This window comes from Panthera leo, chromosome F2, assembly GCF_018350215.1.
Source record: "Panthera leo isolate Ple1 chromosome F2, P.leo_Ple1_pat1.1, whole genome shotgun sequence".
Taxonomy (NCBI): Eukaryota; Metazoa; Chordata; class Mammalia; order Carnivora; family Felidae; genus Panthera; species Panthera leo.
This window is the reverse complement of record NC_056695.1, coordinates 6,325,781-6,344,510: the sequence shown is the minus strand read 5'-3', so window position 1 is coordinate 6,344,510 and position 18,730 is coordinate 6,325,781. Positions and strand designations below refer to the sequence as shown.

Here is an 18,730-nt window from a genome sequence, read left to right as displayed (position 1 = left end):
AGCAGGAGAGGGGTAGAGAGAGAGGGAAATGAATCTGAAGCAGCCTCTACGCTCTGAGCCCGATGTGGGACTCGAACCCACGAACTGCGAGAACATGACTTGAGCTGAAGTCGGACACTTGATCGACTTAACCACCCAGGGGCTCCTGAGAGCTACTCTTCTGGCAAATTTCTAGTATGCAGTACAATATTATTAACTATAGTCAACCTGATGTACATTAGATTTCTAGAACTTGCTCATCATGTATAACTGAAACCTGGCCGCCTTGACCATCCTTGCAACTGAGAATTCCACCTGTTCACAGCGAATTCAGCTTTTGCTAGGATTTTGTGGAGGTTTTTTGCATTTTTATTCATCAGGAATATTGGCCTGAAGCTTTCTTTTCTTGTAGCGTCTTTTTCTGGCTTTGGTATCAGGGTATTTTGGGCCTCATCGAATTAATCGGGACATGTTCATTCTTCTTCAGTTTTTATGGGAGGGATGATTTTGAGAAGGATTGGTGAAGCCATTCAGCCCCAGGATTTTCTTTGTTGGGGGTTTTGTGATTATCGATTTAATCTCGTTACTATTTATGGGTCTATTCCGATTTTTTTTACTTCTTCATGAGTTAGTTTATGTTGATTGCGTGTTTCTAGCAATTTGTCCATTTCACCTAGTTAATCAAATTTTTGGTGTATAATTTATCACAGTATTCTCTTATCCTTTTTATTTATGTATAATTGGTATAATCGCTTTCATTTCTGATTCTAGTAATTGAAGTATTTTTCTGTTTTTCTTTTTTTTGGTCAGTCTTGTTTGTCAGTTTTGTTGATTTTTTTTTTTCAAGGAACCAACTTTGGTTTCATTGATTTTCTCTATTGTCCTTTTATTCTCTCTTTTATCTGTATCTGCTCTAACCTTTACTATTTCCTTCCTTCTACTAGTTTTGAGTTTAGGTTACCCTTTTAAAAAATTCCTTAAGATGTACAATTAGGGTATTGACTTGAGATCTTTTTCAGTGTGTGCATTTACAGATACAGATTTCCCTCTCTGGACTACCTTTGTTGCAATCCATGAGTTTTGGTATGTTGTGTTTTTGTTTGTCTTCGACTAAAGGCATTTTCATTTTCCTTGTGATTTCTTCTCTCACCCATTGGTTGTTTAAGCGTGTGCCATTCAATGTCCACCTAGTTGTGACTTTTCCAATTTTTCTTCGGCTACTGATTTCTAGTTGCATTCCACTGAGATCAGAAAAGATGTTTTATAAGATTGGAATCTTTTTAAAATTTATTAAGACTTATTGTGTAGCCTGGGGAACCTGGGTGGTTCAGTGGGTTAGGCATCTCACTTTGGCTCAGGTCATGATCTCTCGATTGGTGGCTTTGAACACCACCTCGCTCTGTGTGGTGACAGCTCGGAGCCTGGAGCCTTCTTCAGGTTCTGTGTGTCCCTCTCTCTCTGCCCCTCCCCGGCTCGCATTCTGTCTCTCTCTCTCAAAAAAATAAACATTAAAAAAAAAAACACAGCAAAAAGCCTTATTGTGTAGCCTAACAAATAGTTTATCCTGGAGAATATTGCATGTATTCTTGAGAAGAATGTGAATTCTTCTCTTCTTGGGTAGAGTATTCTGTATACGTCTGTTCTGTATGTATACAATTGGTTTATAGTGTTGTTTAATTCCTCTGTCTCTTTATTTATCATCTCTCTGGTTGTTGCATCCATTATTGAAAGTTAGGCATTTTAGTCTCCAACTACTATTGTAGAAAAGTCTATTTCTCCTTAGGTTTTTGCTATATATATTTTGGGGCCTGTGTTGTTGGTGCCTGTGTGTTTATAATTGTTATATCCTCTTATTGTGTTGAACCTTTTATTAAGAGTCTCTGTTTCTCATAACCCGTTTTGATTTAAAGTCTATTTTCTCTTTTTCCTTTTTAAAAATATTTTTAATGTTTATTTATTTTTGAAAAGGAGAGAGAGAGAGAGAGAGAGAGCGTGCAAGCATGAGTGGGGGAGGGGCAGAGAGCGAGAGACACAGAATCCAAAGCAGGCTCCAGGCTCCGAGCTGTCAGCACAGAGCCCAAGCAGGGCTCGAACTCATGGACCGCGAGATCATGACCTGAGTCGAAGTCAGACGCTCAACCGACTGAGCCACCCAGGCGCCCCTAAAGTCTATTGTTTCTGATAGTAATCTAGCAACCCAGCTGCCTTTTGGTTACCCTTAGCATGAGATATCTTTTCCATCTTTTTACTTTCAATTTTTTGTGCGTACCTACATCTAAAGTGAATATCTAGCATCTGGATGGAGGATGTATTTTATCCAACATTTCAATTTATGTTTTTCATAGGACAGTTATTTTCATTTAACAAGTTTACTGATAAAGAAGGATTTACTTCTCTTTTCCAATTTGTTTTTGGTACGTCTTTTATGCTTTCTGTTCCTCAGTTTCTTTATTACTGCCCTCCCTTTTCTGGGTAGGGTACCGCTTTGATTCCCTTTTTAAAAGTTATTTCTTAATGACCTTAGAGATTACAATGAACACGTAACAGTGTGTTTTACATAATGTTGATTCAGTTTCAATAGTGTATACTCCAATCCTATACATCTCTATTCCTACTCCAACTATTATTGTCTTGTGCATTGCATAGCCATTAATATTGATTTAAAATCATTGTATTCTGCGTTTGGCTATTATATAGGAAGAAGAGAGAAGTTGCAAACGATACGAAAAGTACAGTAATACTGGCTTTCATATTTACCCCTGTGGTTACCTTTACCAGTGTTCTTTCCTTTTTTCTTACGACTAGGAGTTACTCTTCAGTGTCCTTTCATTTGAGCCCAAGAGATTCTCTTTAGCGGTCCTTTTTTTTCATTAATAACTTTTTAAATGTTCTTAAAATTTTATTTTTGAGAGAAACTGGTAGTGGGGGAGGGGCAGAGAGAGGGGGAAAGAGACAGAATCTCAAGCAGGCTCCACACTGTCAACGCAGAGCCTGATATGGGGCTCAAATCCACAAGCCATGAGATCCTGACCTGAGCCGAACTCAGTGCTCGAGCTTCTGAGCCCCCCCGGGCGCCCCAAGGGAAATCGACTCTTCATTGTAGAGTGGATCCTTTGTAGGTGATGAATTAGTTTTCTCTTCCTGCTTTCTAAATTCCTTCTTTGGGTTTCAACAAGTTGACTGTAAAATGTGTCGTGGTGTAAATCTCTTTGAGTTTATCCTCCTTGGAATTGATTGATATTCTTGGATGTGTACATTCATGTGTTTCCTCAGACTTGAGAACTTTTGGGACATGATTTCTTCAAATATTTTATCTGCCCGTTCTATCTCTCGTCTTCTTTGGAACTCCTAAAATGAGAATGTTGATGAGTTTGATGATGTCCCACAGACTCTGTTCATTTTTATTCATTCTTTTTTCCTTCTTTTCTTCGTGCTGCATAATTTCAAGTTCACCAATCCTTTCTTCTGCTTGCTCAAATCTGATGTTGAACCTCTCTACTGAGTGTTTTGTTGTAGCTATTGTACTCATCAGCTTGAGAATTTGTTTGGTTTATTATTAAATTTCCTATGTCTTTACTGATATTCTCATGTTTTTCTTACATCATTTTCCTTATTCCCTTTAGTTCTTTGTCCAGGGTTTCCTTTAAATTCATTGTATACCTTTAAGAGAGTCGATTTAACATCTTTGACAAGTAATTCTAATATTTGGTCTTCCTAGAGGATGATTGCTTCCAAATTCTTATCTTTTTTCCTGTAAATCAGCTGTGTTTGCCTGTTTCTTTGTATGTTTTACTATTTTTTGTTCAAAACTCAACATTTTGAGTGTTGTGTAATTCTGAAAATATAATCCTCTCAGCCCTCAGTGATTGCTAAGTCTTGCTTATGAAGGGTTGGATTTATCCGTTTGTGACTTTTCCAAACTTTTTTTTTCCTTTTTTTGGTAAAGTGTCTATTCCTCATTGTATGTAGTGATTGAAGTTTATGTTCTGTTATCTCTGTGATCAGCCAGTGGCCTAAAAATGATTTTCTTAAATGTCTGACTCCCAACGGTGGCGGGGGGGGGGGGGGCGGGAATATTGCCTTTTTAAATCTCCTGGGAGCTGCTTCAGCCTTTGAGGGTTAAAACTGTGGCCGTCAGCCTTTGTGCTGGCCCCTCAGTGATCAAAAGGAGCATCGGCACTAAGAACACACAATCTGGATGTAGGGAGGGGAAGGTCCTTACTGGCCACTCTGGCTCCAGAAAGCTGTACCAGGAACAAGTTCAGCTTCCCCCACTGCCTCCTACCAGGAGGATGGGGAGTAACACCCCACAAAATGCTGAAATTTGCTAACATTTACCAGCCTCTTCATCATCTTTTCCCCTGGGTGTTGCAAATGTTTGACTGACTCTATAGCGTTCCAGAACATTTGATTCAGACAATTCTGCCAGTTCAATAGCTGTTTAGGTGGAGGAATGGATCTTTGGAGCTTCCTACTCTATCATTTTCTTTCCGTATGTAGGTTTTTATTTCCCTTGAGTAAATACCTGAGAGTGAAATGGGAAGCATATGTTTAATTTTTTAAGACACTGCCAAACTGCTCTCCAGCATGGTTTCCAAAGTACCATTTTAAACAATCCCACCAGCAGTGTATGAGAGTTCGGTTGCTCTGTATCTTTACCACTGATACATATGGTCAGACTTTAATTATAGAAATTCCGGTAAGTGGGTAGACGTATCCCATTGTCATTTTGATTTGCATTTCCCTAATAACTGGTGATGTTGAACATATTTTCATATGCTTTTTCCATCTGCGTTTGTTCTTTGGTGAAGGACCTGTTCAATCTTTGGCCCATTTTTACTTGGATTGTTTGTTTTTTTCTTAGTATTGAAAGTAGAGACGTCTCCCCCAATCTCTCGTTCTCTCACTCTCTAAAAAATAATAATAATGAAAAGAATGAAAAGGCCAACCAAAGATTGGGGGAGAGAGGTGGAGGGGGAGAAACAGACAGAGAATCTTAAGCAGGCTCCACGCTCAGTGAAGAACTCAGTGTGGGGCTCTATGCCATGACCCTGGGCTCATGACCTGAGCCTAAATCAAGAGTTGGACTCTTAACCGCCTGAGCCACTGAGGAGTGCCAACCTTTTCATTCTTTTGACATATCTTTCAGTGACTATTCTTCATCTCCTATTGATTATTCTCAACAGGTAGACTATCTTATTTACTTATCAGAAAATAGTAGGGGGGAAGTTTTGCAGGTGAAGAAACTAAGGCTCGGAGTTTTCCACTTGCACATGACCCCCAAAGATGTGAGAGTAGGATATGAAGAAGGGGCATTTACAGAGTACTTCCCAGCCTCTATGTCCTGTGATGTTTTTTCCCAGTAGTTGCCTCCTCGCTGCTGTGGCTCCAGCCTCTGCCGGATCACCCTTCCAGGATTCTGGTTTTGCCGGGGGACCCTAAACGCCAGTTCTGGGACCACCACTTCCGCCATTTGTCCTTCTAACCTAGTGATGGCAGCGGCCTCCTGCTGTTACCGATCTCTGGTTTGACTCCTAGCTTCTCAGCTCTTCCATCACCTGTGCAACCAACTGCATGCATTAAATTCCTTTTGTTGAAATGTCAAAAGAAAGAGAGAAAGGGAGGGAGGGAGGGAGCTAGATGGAAAGAGAGGGAGAGAAAGAGACAGAGAATGAGGAATTGGGAACATTTTCCCGATAAGGGAAACAAGTGATCTTATACATTCAACTTGCATATATGGAAGTGTGATGGTGTAATTGCAAACTGATTTTTAATTTTTAAATGTTATATTCAATTTTGAGAGAGAGAGAGGGAGAGGGAGAGAGAAAGAGGGAGAGAGAATATGTGGGGAGGGACAAAGAGGCAAGTGGCAGAGTATCTGAAGTAGACCCTGTGTTGACCACGGAAAGCCCAATGCAGGGCTCGAACTCACGAATCTTGAGATCACCCTAGCGCCTCTGCGAGCGTATTTTAAAAGAAACTCTTGAAAAATCATCCTCAAGTGTGTTGGCAGGCTACGAGCTGCCAAAGGAATTAACTTTGGGATCGTTTGTTTGGCTCAAAAGCTGATGAGGAAAGTGTAGGTGGCCAGGATGGACACCACGTTGGCCTTAGGGTTGTGGTCAGGTGACTGACGAACAGATTTCAGGAGACGAATGGTGTTTCAAAGATGCCATTCGGTCTGGAATTTCCGGTCTACAGGGAAGCGAGCGATGGGGTCGGTGTCACGTCTGGTGACTCACAAGTGTCTGTCTGCCAACCGGCACTTCCTATTTGCAGAGGCCTAGCAGCCAGTGTGAGATCACACAGCGGGTACGTGGCAGGACAGGGGTGGCAGCCCAAGCGAGCCTGACCTCAGATCCCGTGCTCGTCGTCCCTTCTTATTGCTCAGCTGCCACCGCTGCCCCCATAATAGCTCCCTGGGCTAAGGAGGGCAGCAGGACTGGATTTGGCTGCAGAGACCCTGAGAAGGCCAAGGGGCCTTGAGCCCTGGCCCCTTGGCTGTGTGTGTGTGTGTGTGTGTGTGTGCATGAGTGGTTATCTGTGTTTCCTGTGTCTCTCTGTGGGTTCATATCTGTCACTACTGCACCTTGTGAAGACTCCACGCTGCAGTGAATCCGTGCAAAAATTCCCTTCCCAGGTGGAAAAGGCGGTGAAGAAGCTGACCCTCCAGGTGCCCACAGCTCTTCGCTGGGGATGTGTTTGGGGTGCCGAGACCTATGAGACCGTCAAGCCAACAGATGGAAGTGTGAGGGCACTTCCTGCACTCCCTCCCTGCGCTCCCTCCACCTTCCCCCTCCAAGGCCTCCTCTCTCATCTACTGCTCCACCCGGTGTCTGGGGATCCTGGCTTAGGGGGCCTCTACTTGCACACAGAATGGTTGCGGTCAGATTCCAGTCCTCCCTACGGGAATGGCCCAGAGCGGAGCTGGAGCCAGGGAGGCAGGAGGATTCCAAAGGTCTGGAGCCTGCTTCAGAGACTGGGAGGAGAGCTAACATCCCCCATGGAAGAAATGAAGCCATTCCCTCCCCCTCCCCGTGTCAACAGTAACCTCAGCATGGGCCTTACCTTCTTGAATATGTGACACCCCACTGTTGGGAATTCTGCCTTGAATCCCATGTTTGTCAGACTTTCTCGACCTTGACCCTTTTATGTCATGACCCAGTACGCGCATATTGTAGTCTCACACACGTACACACACACACACACACACACTCACACACACATGCCTACCTGGAACAACACTTCCTCCTACAGGTGCATACTTAGTTCTCCATTCTGCCCTACCGATAGCATCCCTCAGGGCCTGCGGGAAGCACATAGCACACTCAGCTGGGTCACTTGAAGGGAGTTTAAAGAAAATAATTGACAAAGGGATAGACCGGGCGTGGGGACACAGACAAGGGGATGCAGTGCCCTCAGGCAGAAGCATGAGCTGTTACCACCTTGAGGCCTGTTTGGGGAATCCCAGAAGGGAAGCTGTCTGGACAGGGTTGCCTGGGTGCTGGGCCCTTGGGCGGGAAGGGTGTACCATGCGGGTGGTAACCGGCAGGGTCCAGGCCTTGCACCTCCCACTTCTCTCTCCCCCTGGCTTTCCTTTGGCCAAGCCCAGGTGTCAGGAGGTATGGGAGGCTGCACTATAGTGCCCATGGGCACTGCTGGACCCAGAGCAAGGATGGGGACAGGAATGGTCCTGTCATCTTCCACATGTAGACTGTTTCACTTAAGAAATAGTCTTTCTTCCTAGGACTTACCAAATTAATCACCTTCTGCTCTTGGTTTGACAATTTTAAGCTGATCCTCAGCCTCAAGGCTGCAGCCTGAGTCTGTTTCCCTTTCTGGGCTCAGCGGGCAACTGAAAAGAAGGGTCCTGGTATGGAGAAACGCGAACAAGCCTCTTCGAAGGTCCCTGCCTTTCCTCATTGTGCACACCCTTCCAGGGCCCTCCCGTTCACCTGCTGTCCCCACTGAGCCCGCCCACTTGGCCAGGGAGCAGCAACTTGAGGCATCTGTGTACCAGCGTCCGGGGAGGGCTTCACGGCACTGTTCCACCACGGGTCATCTGCCAGGTGTCCCTGGCCCAGGTCGGCGATGTTGACAAGACAGTGATGCCACTAAGGGTGCCTTTGAGATTGGATTGTGGGGGAAGATCAGTGCACGGGATTGAGCCCGGCTCCTATACAGGTGAGAGCCCCACAGCCTCCTGTCAGCTACCCCACCTTTTGTTTGGGTCGGAACTCCATGCTTGGGTTTTGCCAGGCGTAAGTTGGGGTCCGAGACAGGTTGTGCAACCGAGGCCTGAGGCTCAGAAAAGGCTTCTCAGAGGAAGTGACTTGAGACGCAGGAGGGATGTCACAAGACGCAAGTAGCCTTAAGGGAAAACTGTCCTCAGTGGAGGGAACAGTGTGATTAATGATGAGGCACAAAAGTGGAGGTGCTAATCAGATGGGAGCAGTAAGCTGGCAAAACTAACAGATAGTCCTGGGCGGTCTCGGACATGTTCACCACTTCCCTGAGTGGACTGGACCAGAGGAGAGATCAGGGCTATTTTATGTAGAAGCCAGTGACAGAAGCACGGGCTCCGGTCTTCCCGGTGGTCCTCACTCAGACCTCCCTGACTGCTGGAATCTGCCATTTTCCTTGTTTTCTAAAACCAAGGAAGAAGGGGCTCTCTCCCCTTAGCTTCATCAGAACTATTAGGGAAGGACGTAGAGTTGATCCACTTAGGACCATGGGGTGGGAGTGCGGCCTGGAGGAGAGATACTATTCCCTTAGAACCAGGTGGTCCCAGTGGGGGAGGAGCAGTTGCCCCCCAAGGAACTGGTGTGATGTTTTCAGTAGGGAGGGCGCTGCACAGAGGAGCTAGGCAGTGGCGAAAAGCCTAGTGAACAAGCCAGTTTCAGGAGCCTGACTTCTATGCTCTGGGTCCTGGGGAAGCTGTCAGGCATAGAGGCTGGTCATGATGTGGTCCAAATGTACTTGTCATCTGGTGGGAGAGAGGCCCCACCTTGGCCTTGCAGTCAGAATGCCATTTTTTTTTCCTATTCAGAGGCCAGAAGCACCAGGACAGCCTCCAGCCTCCAGAAACACCTGGACACCCGATCCAGGCCCAGAGAGAGGGGCCTGTCTAGTTTCAAAATGGGTTAGAGATGGTGCAGGTTGGGGCAAGCAAGGGTGCACCCAGCCTGCTCTAACGCAAGCTAGTTTCAAGACCCCTTGAAGAGCCTGTCAATTTTAGGAAGCCGTTGCCTAGTGACCTAGTGCCCCCAGATTAGGCAAAACTGAACCATGCAAGCCCAGGCTGGTGATGCCGAGAGAAGCCTTCTGGCCCTGAAGCAGGGACTCCAGAGGTGGATGTTTGCGGACCCAAGAGTGTTTCCCTTGAGCAGTTCTGCTGCCATCTAGTGGCTTATGTCATAATAACACCACCAGCGACATGATAGTGAAGGGTTGAGTCAGTCCCTGCACAGCTCTGAGTAGAGACCTGGGCTGCTTTGACAGACATCTGAAGCCCAGACCTGAGAGCTCCCAGGAACCTGGTCCTGCCTCATGCAACCTCCCAGTCCCCATGGTGGAGGTTCGCCCATTGCTGGCTCGGGAGGGAGCAGCCCCTGGTTCAATGAGGAAAATAGAGCACCATGGATACATATTATGGAAGACAGAATGCATTATAGGGTTGAGACATTATGCAATTGTGGGAGACACTAGGAAGAAAGGTCCAGAAAAGAGTGTTAGAGAAAGTCACTAGACAGGCCCCAAGAACCACTGAGGGAGAAGATAGAGCCTCTCGGGAACCTAGAGGCCAATGTCCACAGCTGCCAGAGTGGGGCCACCGAGAGCTGGTGGCGGAGTCTGTAGGAAGCTGTCATCTTTTGTTTAGACACTTCCTTAGGTCCACAGACAAGAATCTGGTGGTGACCCAGGCTGCTGGAAGTGAGGCTGAGCCTGTGTGGCACCCCACACTTGCCCTTCCTCGTGGCTGTCCTGAGGACCTCTGGGATGATGGTGGGTGCTTCGCTGCCCTCCCCCCTGGTGCTTTCTGGGGACAGGATGCTGGAGGCAGAGGTACAGCTCAACGAAGTTGACAATGAACAATCCCACTCAGTTCTCCTCCCCGAGCCTCCCAAATGGCGTGCTGAGGTGATAGTTACTTCAGGGCTTTGTGACCTGGCCACATCACATGCAGGTGACACTGTCTGGCAGAACTGGAGGGATTTGGGGCTGATCGAGGGAAAAGATAGGACTATGAGAAGGCAGAAAGCACAACAGGCTTCAGGAGGCGACACCCCCATAGCGGGAGACCCTCCAGAGACTGTAGTGGGGCGGTCTCTACTCAGAATGGGAAGGGTGCAAAGGAACTTTTGGAGGTTGGGTGATCAGAGAGGGGGGCTCCCGAGTCCTGGCAATGTTGTTCAGCAGCAGAGCAGGGATCTTTGGGTCAGAGGGCTGGGAAGGCAGCAGCTGTAAGTGCATAGTCTATCTCTCCAACGATAATAGCTGTCGAGTGGGGGATGCAAAGCAAGACGACTTTAAATAGCTAAAGTCTGCTTGTTTGGGCTACGTTTCAAATAATTGGAGACATAAATGTGTATCCAGCAAGCTTTTAAGCTGACAGGTCTCACCCTGCAGTGAAGAGCTGAACAACTAGAGGCCAATTCACAAAGACCAACTGTGGCTTGTTTATAATACAGATTTATACCTGTGACACATCTGTTTTTCTGGTTGATACAACCCTAGGCTTTGAAATGCCACCACATGGTGTTTTTGTTATTTGGTCTGTAATGCTTCTCAAAAACTGATTGACACCTTGGCTATTCTTAACTAGAGAATTCCCTGGATGTGTCACTGTCTGAAGTAACCATGTGGCTATGCAACTAGATTGCCTGTGTCTGTTAGGCCCACAGTGTCACCCACAAGCCTTATGCTGCATACTGACTGTGTGCCCAGTGGCTGTAGGAGGTCCGTAGGGAGCAGGAGACCAAATCCTGTCCCAGGCCTCAGGGAGAGCCAAATAGTCCTGGAATAGTCAACTAAGTGACTATCTGTAACAGTCATGCAAGGTTTGAAGACAGGTGGAGGTTGCTATCAGGACACTGGAGGGATAGGTGATTGGTGTAGAGTGGGCAGGAATTAGGGTTGGCTTCCCAGGGAGTGTGAGTGTGTACTTTGGGTGTTTAGGCCAGGCCATGGCTGAATGCAGAGAGGAGCTGGTCAGCAGTCTTTCGTCCCAGACTTCTCTCTGGGCCAGAGCTCTCCCATGTACAGGTTTGAGAGCCGCTCTGGGTCTGAGGCCTCCACCTTCCTCGGGGCACCCTGTCCCCTGAGCACTCTGCTCTTTGGGCTCCTTTATATCAGAGAAGGGGGCAAAGATCTAATTCCCAGGCTGTCCACAGAAGCACACCCACCGGAATCACAGGAGGGCAACTGGATTTCAGAGAGTTCACACTTCAGGAGGGCGCGGTGTAGACGAACCTTCCCTTGAATCTCTCCCATCATCCCACCTCTCCCTCCCCACGGATGCCATCCTTGGGGGCACGCTCCACTGGATCTGCTGGTGCTTGAAGCTGGACATGCTTTCCCCTGGTCAAGGCTGTCCAGAGACAGAGGGGGTGGCCTTTTTGGATGGTGACCTCCTTATCCCCTCCGCCACCCCTTGGCCAGGTTGGCGGACCTCATGGAACAGCAGCAGGAAGAACTGGCCACCATGAAGGCTCTGGATGCAGGCACTGCCTTCACACTGGCCCCGAAGACCCACGTGGGCACGTCCATCCAGACCTTCCGCTACTTTGCTGGCTGGTGCGACAAAATTCAGGTGGGGCTGAGGCTCTTGCCCAGTAAGTGAGAGCTCACACAGGCAAGCTGGGCTCAGCTGGAAACTCTAGGGCAGTGTGTTAGCCGATAGGCTGCACAACAAATGACCCCAGTTTATTGGTTTACAACAACCCTCAGCTCACATTTCTGCAGATGGGGCGTTCAGGCAGGCTTGGCTGGGTTCCATGCCAGGATTTCACAAGGTCAGCGTCAAGGTGTAGCCAGGCTGGGCTTTATCTGGAGCTCTGGGGAGACCCTGGCTGCAGGCCTGCCTCTGTCAGGTGTTGGAGAACTCAGCTCCTGTTGTTGTGGGACTGAAGGTCCAGGTCCTTGCTGGCTGCTGGCTGAGGCTAACGCAGGCCCTGCTCTGGCCTCACTCTGGCCCCCCACTCCCCTTGCCTTTCTCAGGCTTGGCATCCTTCAGATTCTCTTAAACTGGAGAAAACTCTGCCTTTGTGGAGGCTCCCGAGGTCATGCTGGGGCCATTTGCATTGTCTCCCTATCCTAAGGTCAACTGTGCAATCCTGCATCTTTGCAGAAGGGGTAGCTCACCACGTCCTGGATCCCAGGGATCAGTGACCTTGGGAGCCATTTCCAGAGGTTTGCCCACCGGAGGCAGGGATGGGTCAACCTTTCCCAGAGATACCCATCACCAACAGGTTCATTGGGGTCTCTGCCAGAAACGCCTCTTATCCTCTCCATGGGGCTGAGAGGTGCAGGCCAAGCACAGTCTGGCTGCCCAGGGGGAAGGGGAAGGAAACCATGGAGCCCCCTACCAGTGACTCCCTTTGCTTCTTCCGGGGCTCCACCATCCCCATCCACCAGGCCAGACCAAGCCACAACCCGGCCTTGACCGGGAAGGAGCCTATTGGGTGAGTCACAGCGCCGGGCAAAGACTCACCACACACTATGCACTTTTCGCGTGATTCGTAGTGTGAGTGGTCATCCCTTTTTCACGCGTCTATCAAACACTATTTATTCACCGATTACTACATGCCATACATTCCAGGTGCGGGATATACAACAATGATAAAACTGATGGCAATGCCTGCCCTCAGGGGACTTAGATTCCAGCAAATAAAACAGCTTTCACATTTAAAGTACCTGCTCTGTGCCAAGCACCGTTTCGATGACCTTGTAAGTGTAATTTTACTTAATCCCCACAATAGCCGTGTATCAGTCAGGGTCATAGTGGGAAACAGAGGGCACACCTGAAAAATTTTATCTGCAAAGATTATAATGATGAGTATGCAGAAAATTAAGAACTACAGGGCACCCAGGAGCAGTGTAAAAATAGTAGAGAAATAGACAAAGGATAGGAACCAGTGCTCAACAGGAGACCGACACCTGCCCAATCAACATAGAAAAGACTAGGAATTGGGGACATGATGTTAAACCCAGACGTGAGGGGCCTCGCCTCACCATCAGATGGTCCCAAGGCCTAGGGAGAGAGGGGAGAGAGAAGCCCCCTCACACTGCCTGGGGTGGGACAGAGGGTCCACCTTTGTGAAAGGCAACTTGGCAGTGACTGTTCAGTCCCCAAATTGGGGCCTTGAGAGCAAAACCCTGCACAACCCGTGCTGAACTCTGCGGCCTCCTAACCGGGGCTTGGCGCGTGGCTGTGCGAAGGCCTGGGACAGAGAGAGCTGTGGGGACCGCGCGGAACAGCTCCAGGAGAAACTCGTGTGAGGGAAGCACACTGACGAATGCCCTCTAAAATCGTCAAAGGTGCACCAGAGGCCCAGAGTGGTCAGCACCCGGCAGGCATTCCCACCTACCCTGTGCCCCTTGCAATGTGGGGCCTCTGGGATCCACCAGCAGGGCCCTCACCTCCCTGTGGATGGTGGTCAAGGGCACTCGGCTTCTTTGGGAATGGGGGGGGGTGTCAGAAGGAGAATGTGTTCAGCTGCCATTTGCATTGACAGAAATGAGTACAGATGACCACACCAGGTCCTGAAGGACAGGCCTGCTGGTGAGGGCAGCCCCTGTCGGGAGAGTGGGCTGAGGATGCAGGAAAACCCTGTCCTGTAGCCCCCAGAGAGGGGGCAGCCTGGGTGGGATGTGGCATTGACCCCAGGGCAGGGGTTCCCACCCAGCCTGTCCCCCAGAGGACACAATAGGTAGGCCCGGGACAGGCCCCCACAACAAGGAACAACCCTGCCAAGACGTCAGAGTGAGAGCCCTGCATGGCCCATGTGCTCGGAGCCCCTTCCTCGGGCACAGACCTTGAGAAGGGCTGGTCAGGGGGACCAGGGGCCACCTGGCTGCCAGTCACAGGAATCTGCATGGTCACTGCTCCTGCAGATGCCTCCCGAGGAGTCTGTCGCCATCAGACTGAGGAGGACACTGATGCAGAGCCTCCCAGGGAGTTGGGGGACTGGGAAAGTTGTCCCTATATGGGCGGGTTTATGCATCTGCTTGTGCTGCCATAACAAAGTGCTGAAACGAAGAGACTCAAGCAGCACACATCTGTTGCCTCAGCATTCTGGGGCTGGAAGTTCCAGATCCAGGTGTCAGAGTGTTGGTTTCTTCTGAGGGTGTGAGGGAGAATCTGCTCCAGGCGTCTCCCCCAGCTTCTGGTGGCTTACCGGCGATCTTGGGTGTTCCCCGATCTCTGCCCTCATGTTCACTTGGCGTCCTCCTTGTGCATGTCTGTCTGTTCACATGGCTCTGTTTTTTGAAGGACATCAGTTCTATTGGGTTAGGTACACACCCTATTTCAGTATGACCTCGTCTTACCTAAGTACATCTGAGGTGGCCCAATTTCCAAATAAGGATGTTCTGGAGTTAGGATTTCAACTGAATTTTGGGGAGTACAGTTCAGCTATGACAGTGGGACTTCATGATGTTTTTTCTCCTTTGGAGCCCCCACAACCCTGATGACCTCACCCTCTTCCCTGGACACACTCACCGTGCTCCCTCCGCCTTCTCATCCTGTTGGGTCTGCTGGGTGTACGTGGGGGTGGGGGGTGGCTCTCCAAACCCCTGAGTGCACCCTGTTGTTCCCAGGATGGTGTGCTGGGCCCCAGATTGTCCTGACCTCAGCCTTCACACACGCTCTTCCCCCTTCCTGGGTTCAGCTAAGTCCTCTTTAGGGAAACATTCTGTGGTGGTGATGATCATGAATATGATGAAGAAAACAAGTTAGGCAGCCTGAGCAGCTCTGTGTGGACCGGCTCATTAATTGTCTGACATGGACGAAGACAGTGCCCTGGGTTTTACAGGAGTCAGGGGAAAGCGGGGCCTCATGCCTGCTGGGACCACACGTGTCACCATTAGGCCCCCCCGGGACCATGAGGGGCTTCCCTTTGATGGAGACACTGCTCACCCAGAGGCTTTCTCTGGGACCAAGGGGCACACTGATGCTGCGTACCATCTCTTAAGGCAAAGCAGACAAGCCTTGTTAGGCCTCCCCAGCTGACGGCTTCCTTTTCTCCATGGGACTACACCCTGGCCTCACCCAAGAGGACCCTCGCCGACTTCCTCCTGGCCCACCCATTTCCAACTCTCTCCCATGTTCTCTCTGCCCACCTGGGTGATCCCTGTCCTTCTCCCTGGCCCTGCCTGCTGTCAACCCCTCACTGCCTGGTGTCCTGCCCTACTGGACTGTCCTTAGGCAGGTCTGACAGTTCCGATGAGAAACCACGTTCCCTGGCATTGTGCCCTGCCAGGAAGAGGGGCTGTTGCCACGCCGGACATACTGCCCCATCAGGGACTGGAAGGCCAGGGGTGAGCTCTCTCAGGGGGACCTTGGGCACCATATCAAGATGCTTGGAGTGGAACGGGTGTCAGGCTTGGGGACAGGAAGCAGTTGGCAGGTGCAGTCTGGCACCCAGGCCGAGTGGAGAGACGAAGACCCACTTCTTTGTACCACAGGGTCTGTGGCATCGTCATCCCCTGGAACTACCCCCTGATGATGCTCTCCTGGAAGACGGCCGCCTGCCTGGCTGCTGGGAACACAGTGGCGATCAAGCCTGCCCGGGTGGGTCTGGGCGTGTTCCGGGCGGGGCCTATGGACTGTAGAGGAGGAGGCAGGTGTCCCGTTGGGCCCTCTGCCCACCCAGGACTGGTACCTCCTCAAGGGAGGAAGGGTACTGCTGATGAGGGCTGGCCTTCCATGGGCTCTGCTCACAGAGGCGGGGGGCAGCACGCAGCAGGGGTCAGTGTGGGCTGTAGGCAGCGTCCGTTCATTCGACCATGGGGTGGCTGAGTCAGGTCAGCCGGCTGTGTGTGTATCTGCAGCTACTTGGTGAGCAGAGTTAGGGATTCTCCCACAGGCACCAGCCCTCTGGATTTGGGGGAGCCGAAACCCTGTTTGGTATCCCTTGTCCAGGCCTCATACTCTGAGAGAGCTTTGGTGCCTTATTTGTCTTCAGCGCCTGAAAGTCCTGGAGGGAGCAAGGAGTTGTGGGATTTGTGCACCTGCACCCCCCCCCCCCCCCAGCCCCTCACACAGAAGCTGCACAGGTAGATGTCAGGGTCACTCAGGCAGGCTGGAAGGGCCTGAGCAGGGTCCCCTGGGGATGAGGACACCCCCTGCACGAGCCTCGGCTGCTTCACCTGTATACTGAACGTAACAGCCTGTCCCCTGCCTGCCCCCAGGGGTGTTAGGGGCTGAAGGCAAGATGCTCCATCATGTGGCTCTGGACAGCGTGCCCAGGAGGTCTCCTGGCTGCTTTGGGGCGGCTTGGCTCCAAGAAAGTTATAATTTAAAATCCTGCAATAGCGACAGCTAGCATTTACAGTATTCACCCTGCGGCAGCATTTTAGTGCATAACAAATTATATGAAAATTAAAAATTTGCATACATTCGCTTACTTGAGCATGGCAGCAACCCATAACCTGTCGCGTTATTGGGGTTTGCTGTGCACAGATCCAGGAATTGTCCCTAGAAGGCCCGGTAGCAGGCCTGTGCCCTCCCAGGGCCAGCACCCCACAGATTTTGTGGCTCAGCCTAAGACCACGTGGTGGGCGGGGCACAACCCAACCTCTAGAAGGAAGATTACCTGGGTTAGAAGAGGAGACGCTGCTCACGGGGCTGGGGAGGGCAACGGCCTCCAGCCACGAGGTGGTAATTAGAACCTCGCACCCACCAGGGAGCACTGGGCACTGCCTGGCACTGAGGTGCTTCCAGGCAGTCCTGGATCGCTCCACGCCCTGAATGAAGAAGGTACGAACATTCAGGAAGGGGTCAGTCCTGGCTACAAGGCTGGAGCCTGCCAGGAGAAGGCACTAGAAGACACAGGAGGGAGCAGGCCTTACTCCCCACTTTCCACTGGAGCTGTGGGGAAGCTGCCTGGGTTGGTGGTACCCGCTACGATGGGGCTTTCCCCGGAGGGTCCTCTTGCCATGACTGCTTCTCCCTGCTTGCTACCTCGGCTGCTGGGAGAGGAAGGCAGAACCCCACTTTCCGGTCCTTCCTGACCCAGCCTTCTCTGCCTTCCCAGGTGACTCCACTCACAGCCTTGAAGTTTACAGATTTGACCTTGAAGGCTGACATGGCCAAGGGCATAGTCAACATCCTCCTCGGATCTGGTAAGGGGTGTGGACAGGGGCATGTGGGGGCACCAGGGCTCCAGGAAGTCAGAGATGCACTGGGTCAGAACAGGGCTTGCTGCATGATGTGATCCAGTGGGGAAGAGTGATCAGGGGCCCAGCGATCCAGTGGGGGTGGCCAGCCTGGCGGGAAGATGGCCCTCTCCCAGGGTGGGAGAGACCCAGACCTGGAAGGGTTCTTGCTTTCAAATCTTTGCCCAATTTTTTTCCACTCTTTTTTGTGTGTTTATACGTGTTCTGGAATAAATTACATAACTTGGGAATCATTATATTTAAGAGACTGTAGAACATTCTAGGCTTAGAGCATGTGTGGAGGTATTACATAAAATTGCTTATTTAGTTTCTTCTGTGGTTAGTGGTCTAGTTTATTGGAAATGTTGTCCCTTGTTGCGTACATTTAAAATACATTGGCATAGAGTTGTATCAATAATTTCTTATAATTGGTTCCTTTTTTGATTCTCCCTTTGATTGCTATAATACTTCGTTATACTTTTCATTTTTCTTGCTCTGTTAAAATTGATTAAATTTGTGAAAAGTTCTTGTTTATCCCTGTACTCCTCTCAGAACACAAAACCCAACAAAACAGCTCTCGAATTACTTTACCCATCCCATGGCTATTCTGTCTTATTTTTTCCGCATTTATCGTTTTTATTTCCTTCTGTGTTCTCCTATGTGCTTTTGTGGTAACTTTTCGAGTTGGAAGTTTAATTCATTTATATTTTTTGCCATTTAAAGGAAAGCATTGAAAGAGAACTTTGCCCTCATAATTTTTAAATTAATATTTTCATTATTATAAATGCCCCCATTTATTTCTATAATAGTTTTTGTCTTCATGTTTGCTTCGTCTGATATGAGCATAACTACTCTAGCTTTCATGTGGATTTTGTCTGCATGATGTATTGTTTTCAATCCTTTACTTGCAACATATTTATATGATGTCTCCTTCGAGGGCATATATGTGGATCTTGTTTTGATCCAGTGTGAGAGTCTCTGAGTTTCTGACTGGATGGTTTAATCCATTCACATGTACTGTGATTATTGACATAGTGGATTTATGTCTGCCATTTTACTTTTTACTTTCTGTGTCTCCTGTCTTTTGTTTCTGTTTCTCTTTTACGGCTTTCTATACATTACTGAATATTTTCCAGTGGAACATTTTAATTCTTTTAATGATTTTTTTCACAGTAGAATTTTTAGGTATTTTCCTAGTGGTTTCTCTAGGATTCGCCATACACTTCTTCAGTTATCAGAAAATACTTCAGTTTTATGATAGTGTATTTCCAGGAAAATATACGAATACTATTCCTCCATAGCTCTAGGACCTCTGTGCTGTTATATCACATATTTTTGTGCACCCATCACGTTGATATATGTTACAATCGCA

General features: G+C 49.1%; 1 protein-coding gene across 1 annotated transcript in view; it reads left to right on the top strand.

The window, feature by feature from the left end:
* The window catches only part of LOC122211269, a 42,343-nt gene that overhangs the window by 10,035 nt on the left and 13,578 nt on the right, over nt 1–18,730 (top strand). Inside the window, exons 4-5 of the mRNA XM_042924390.1 lie at nt 11,641–11,791; nt 17,238–17,325. Coding sequence (XP_042780324.1) covers nt 11,641–11,791; nt 17,238–17,325 — 239 coding nt within the window. The remainder of the gene's footprint in view (nt 1–11,640; nt 11,792–17,237; nt 17,326–18,730) is intronic.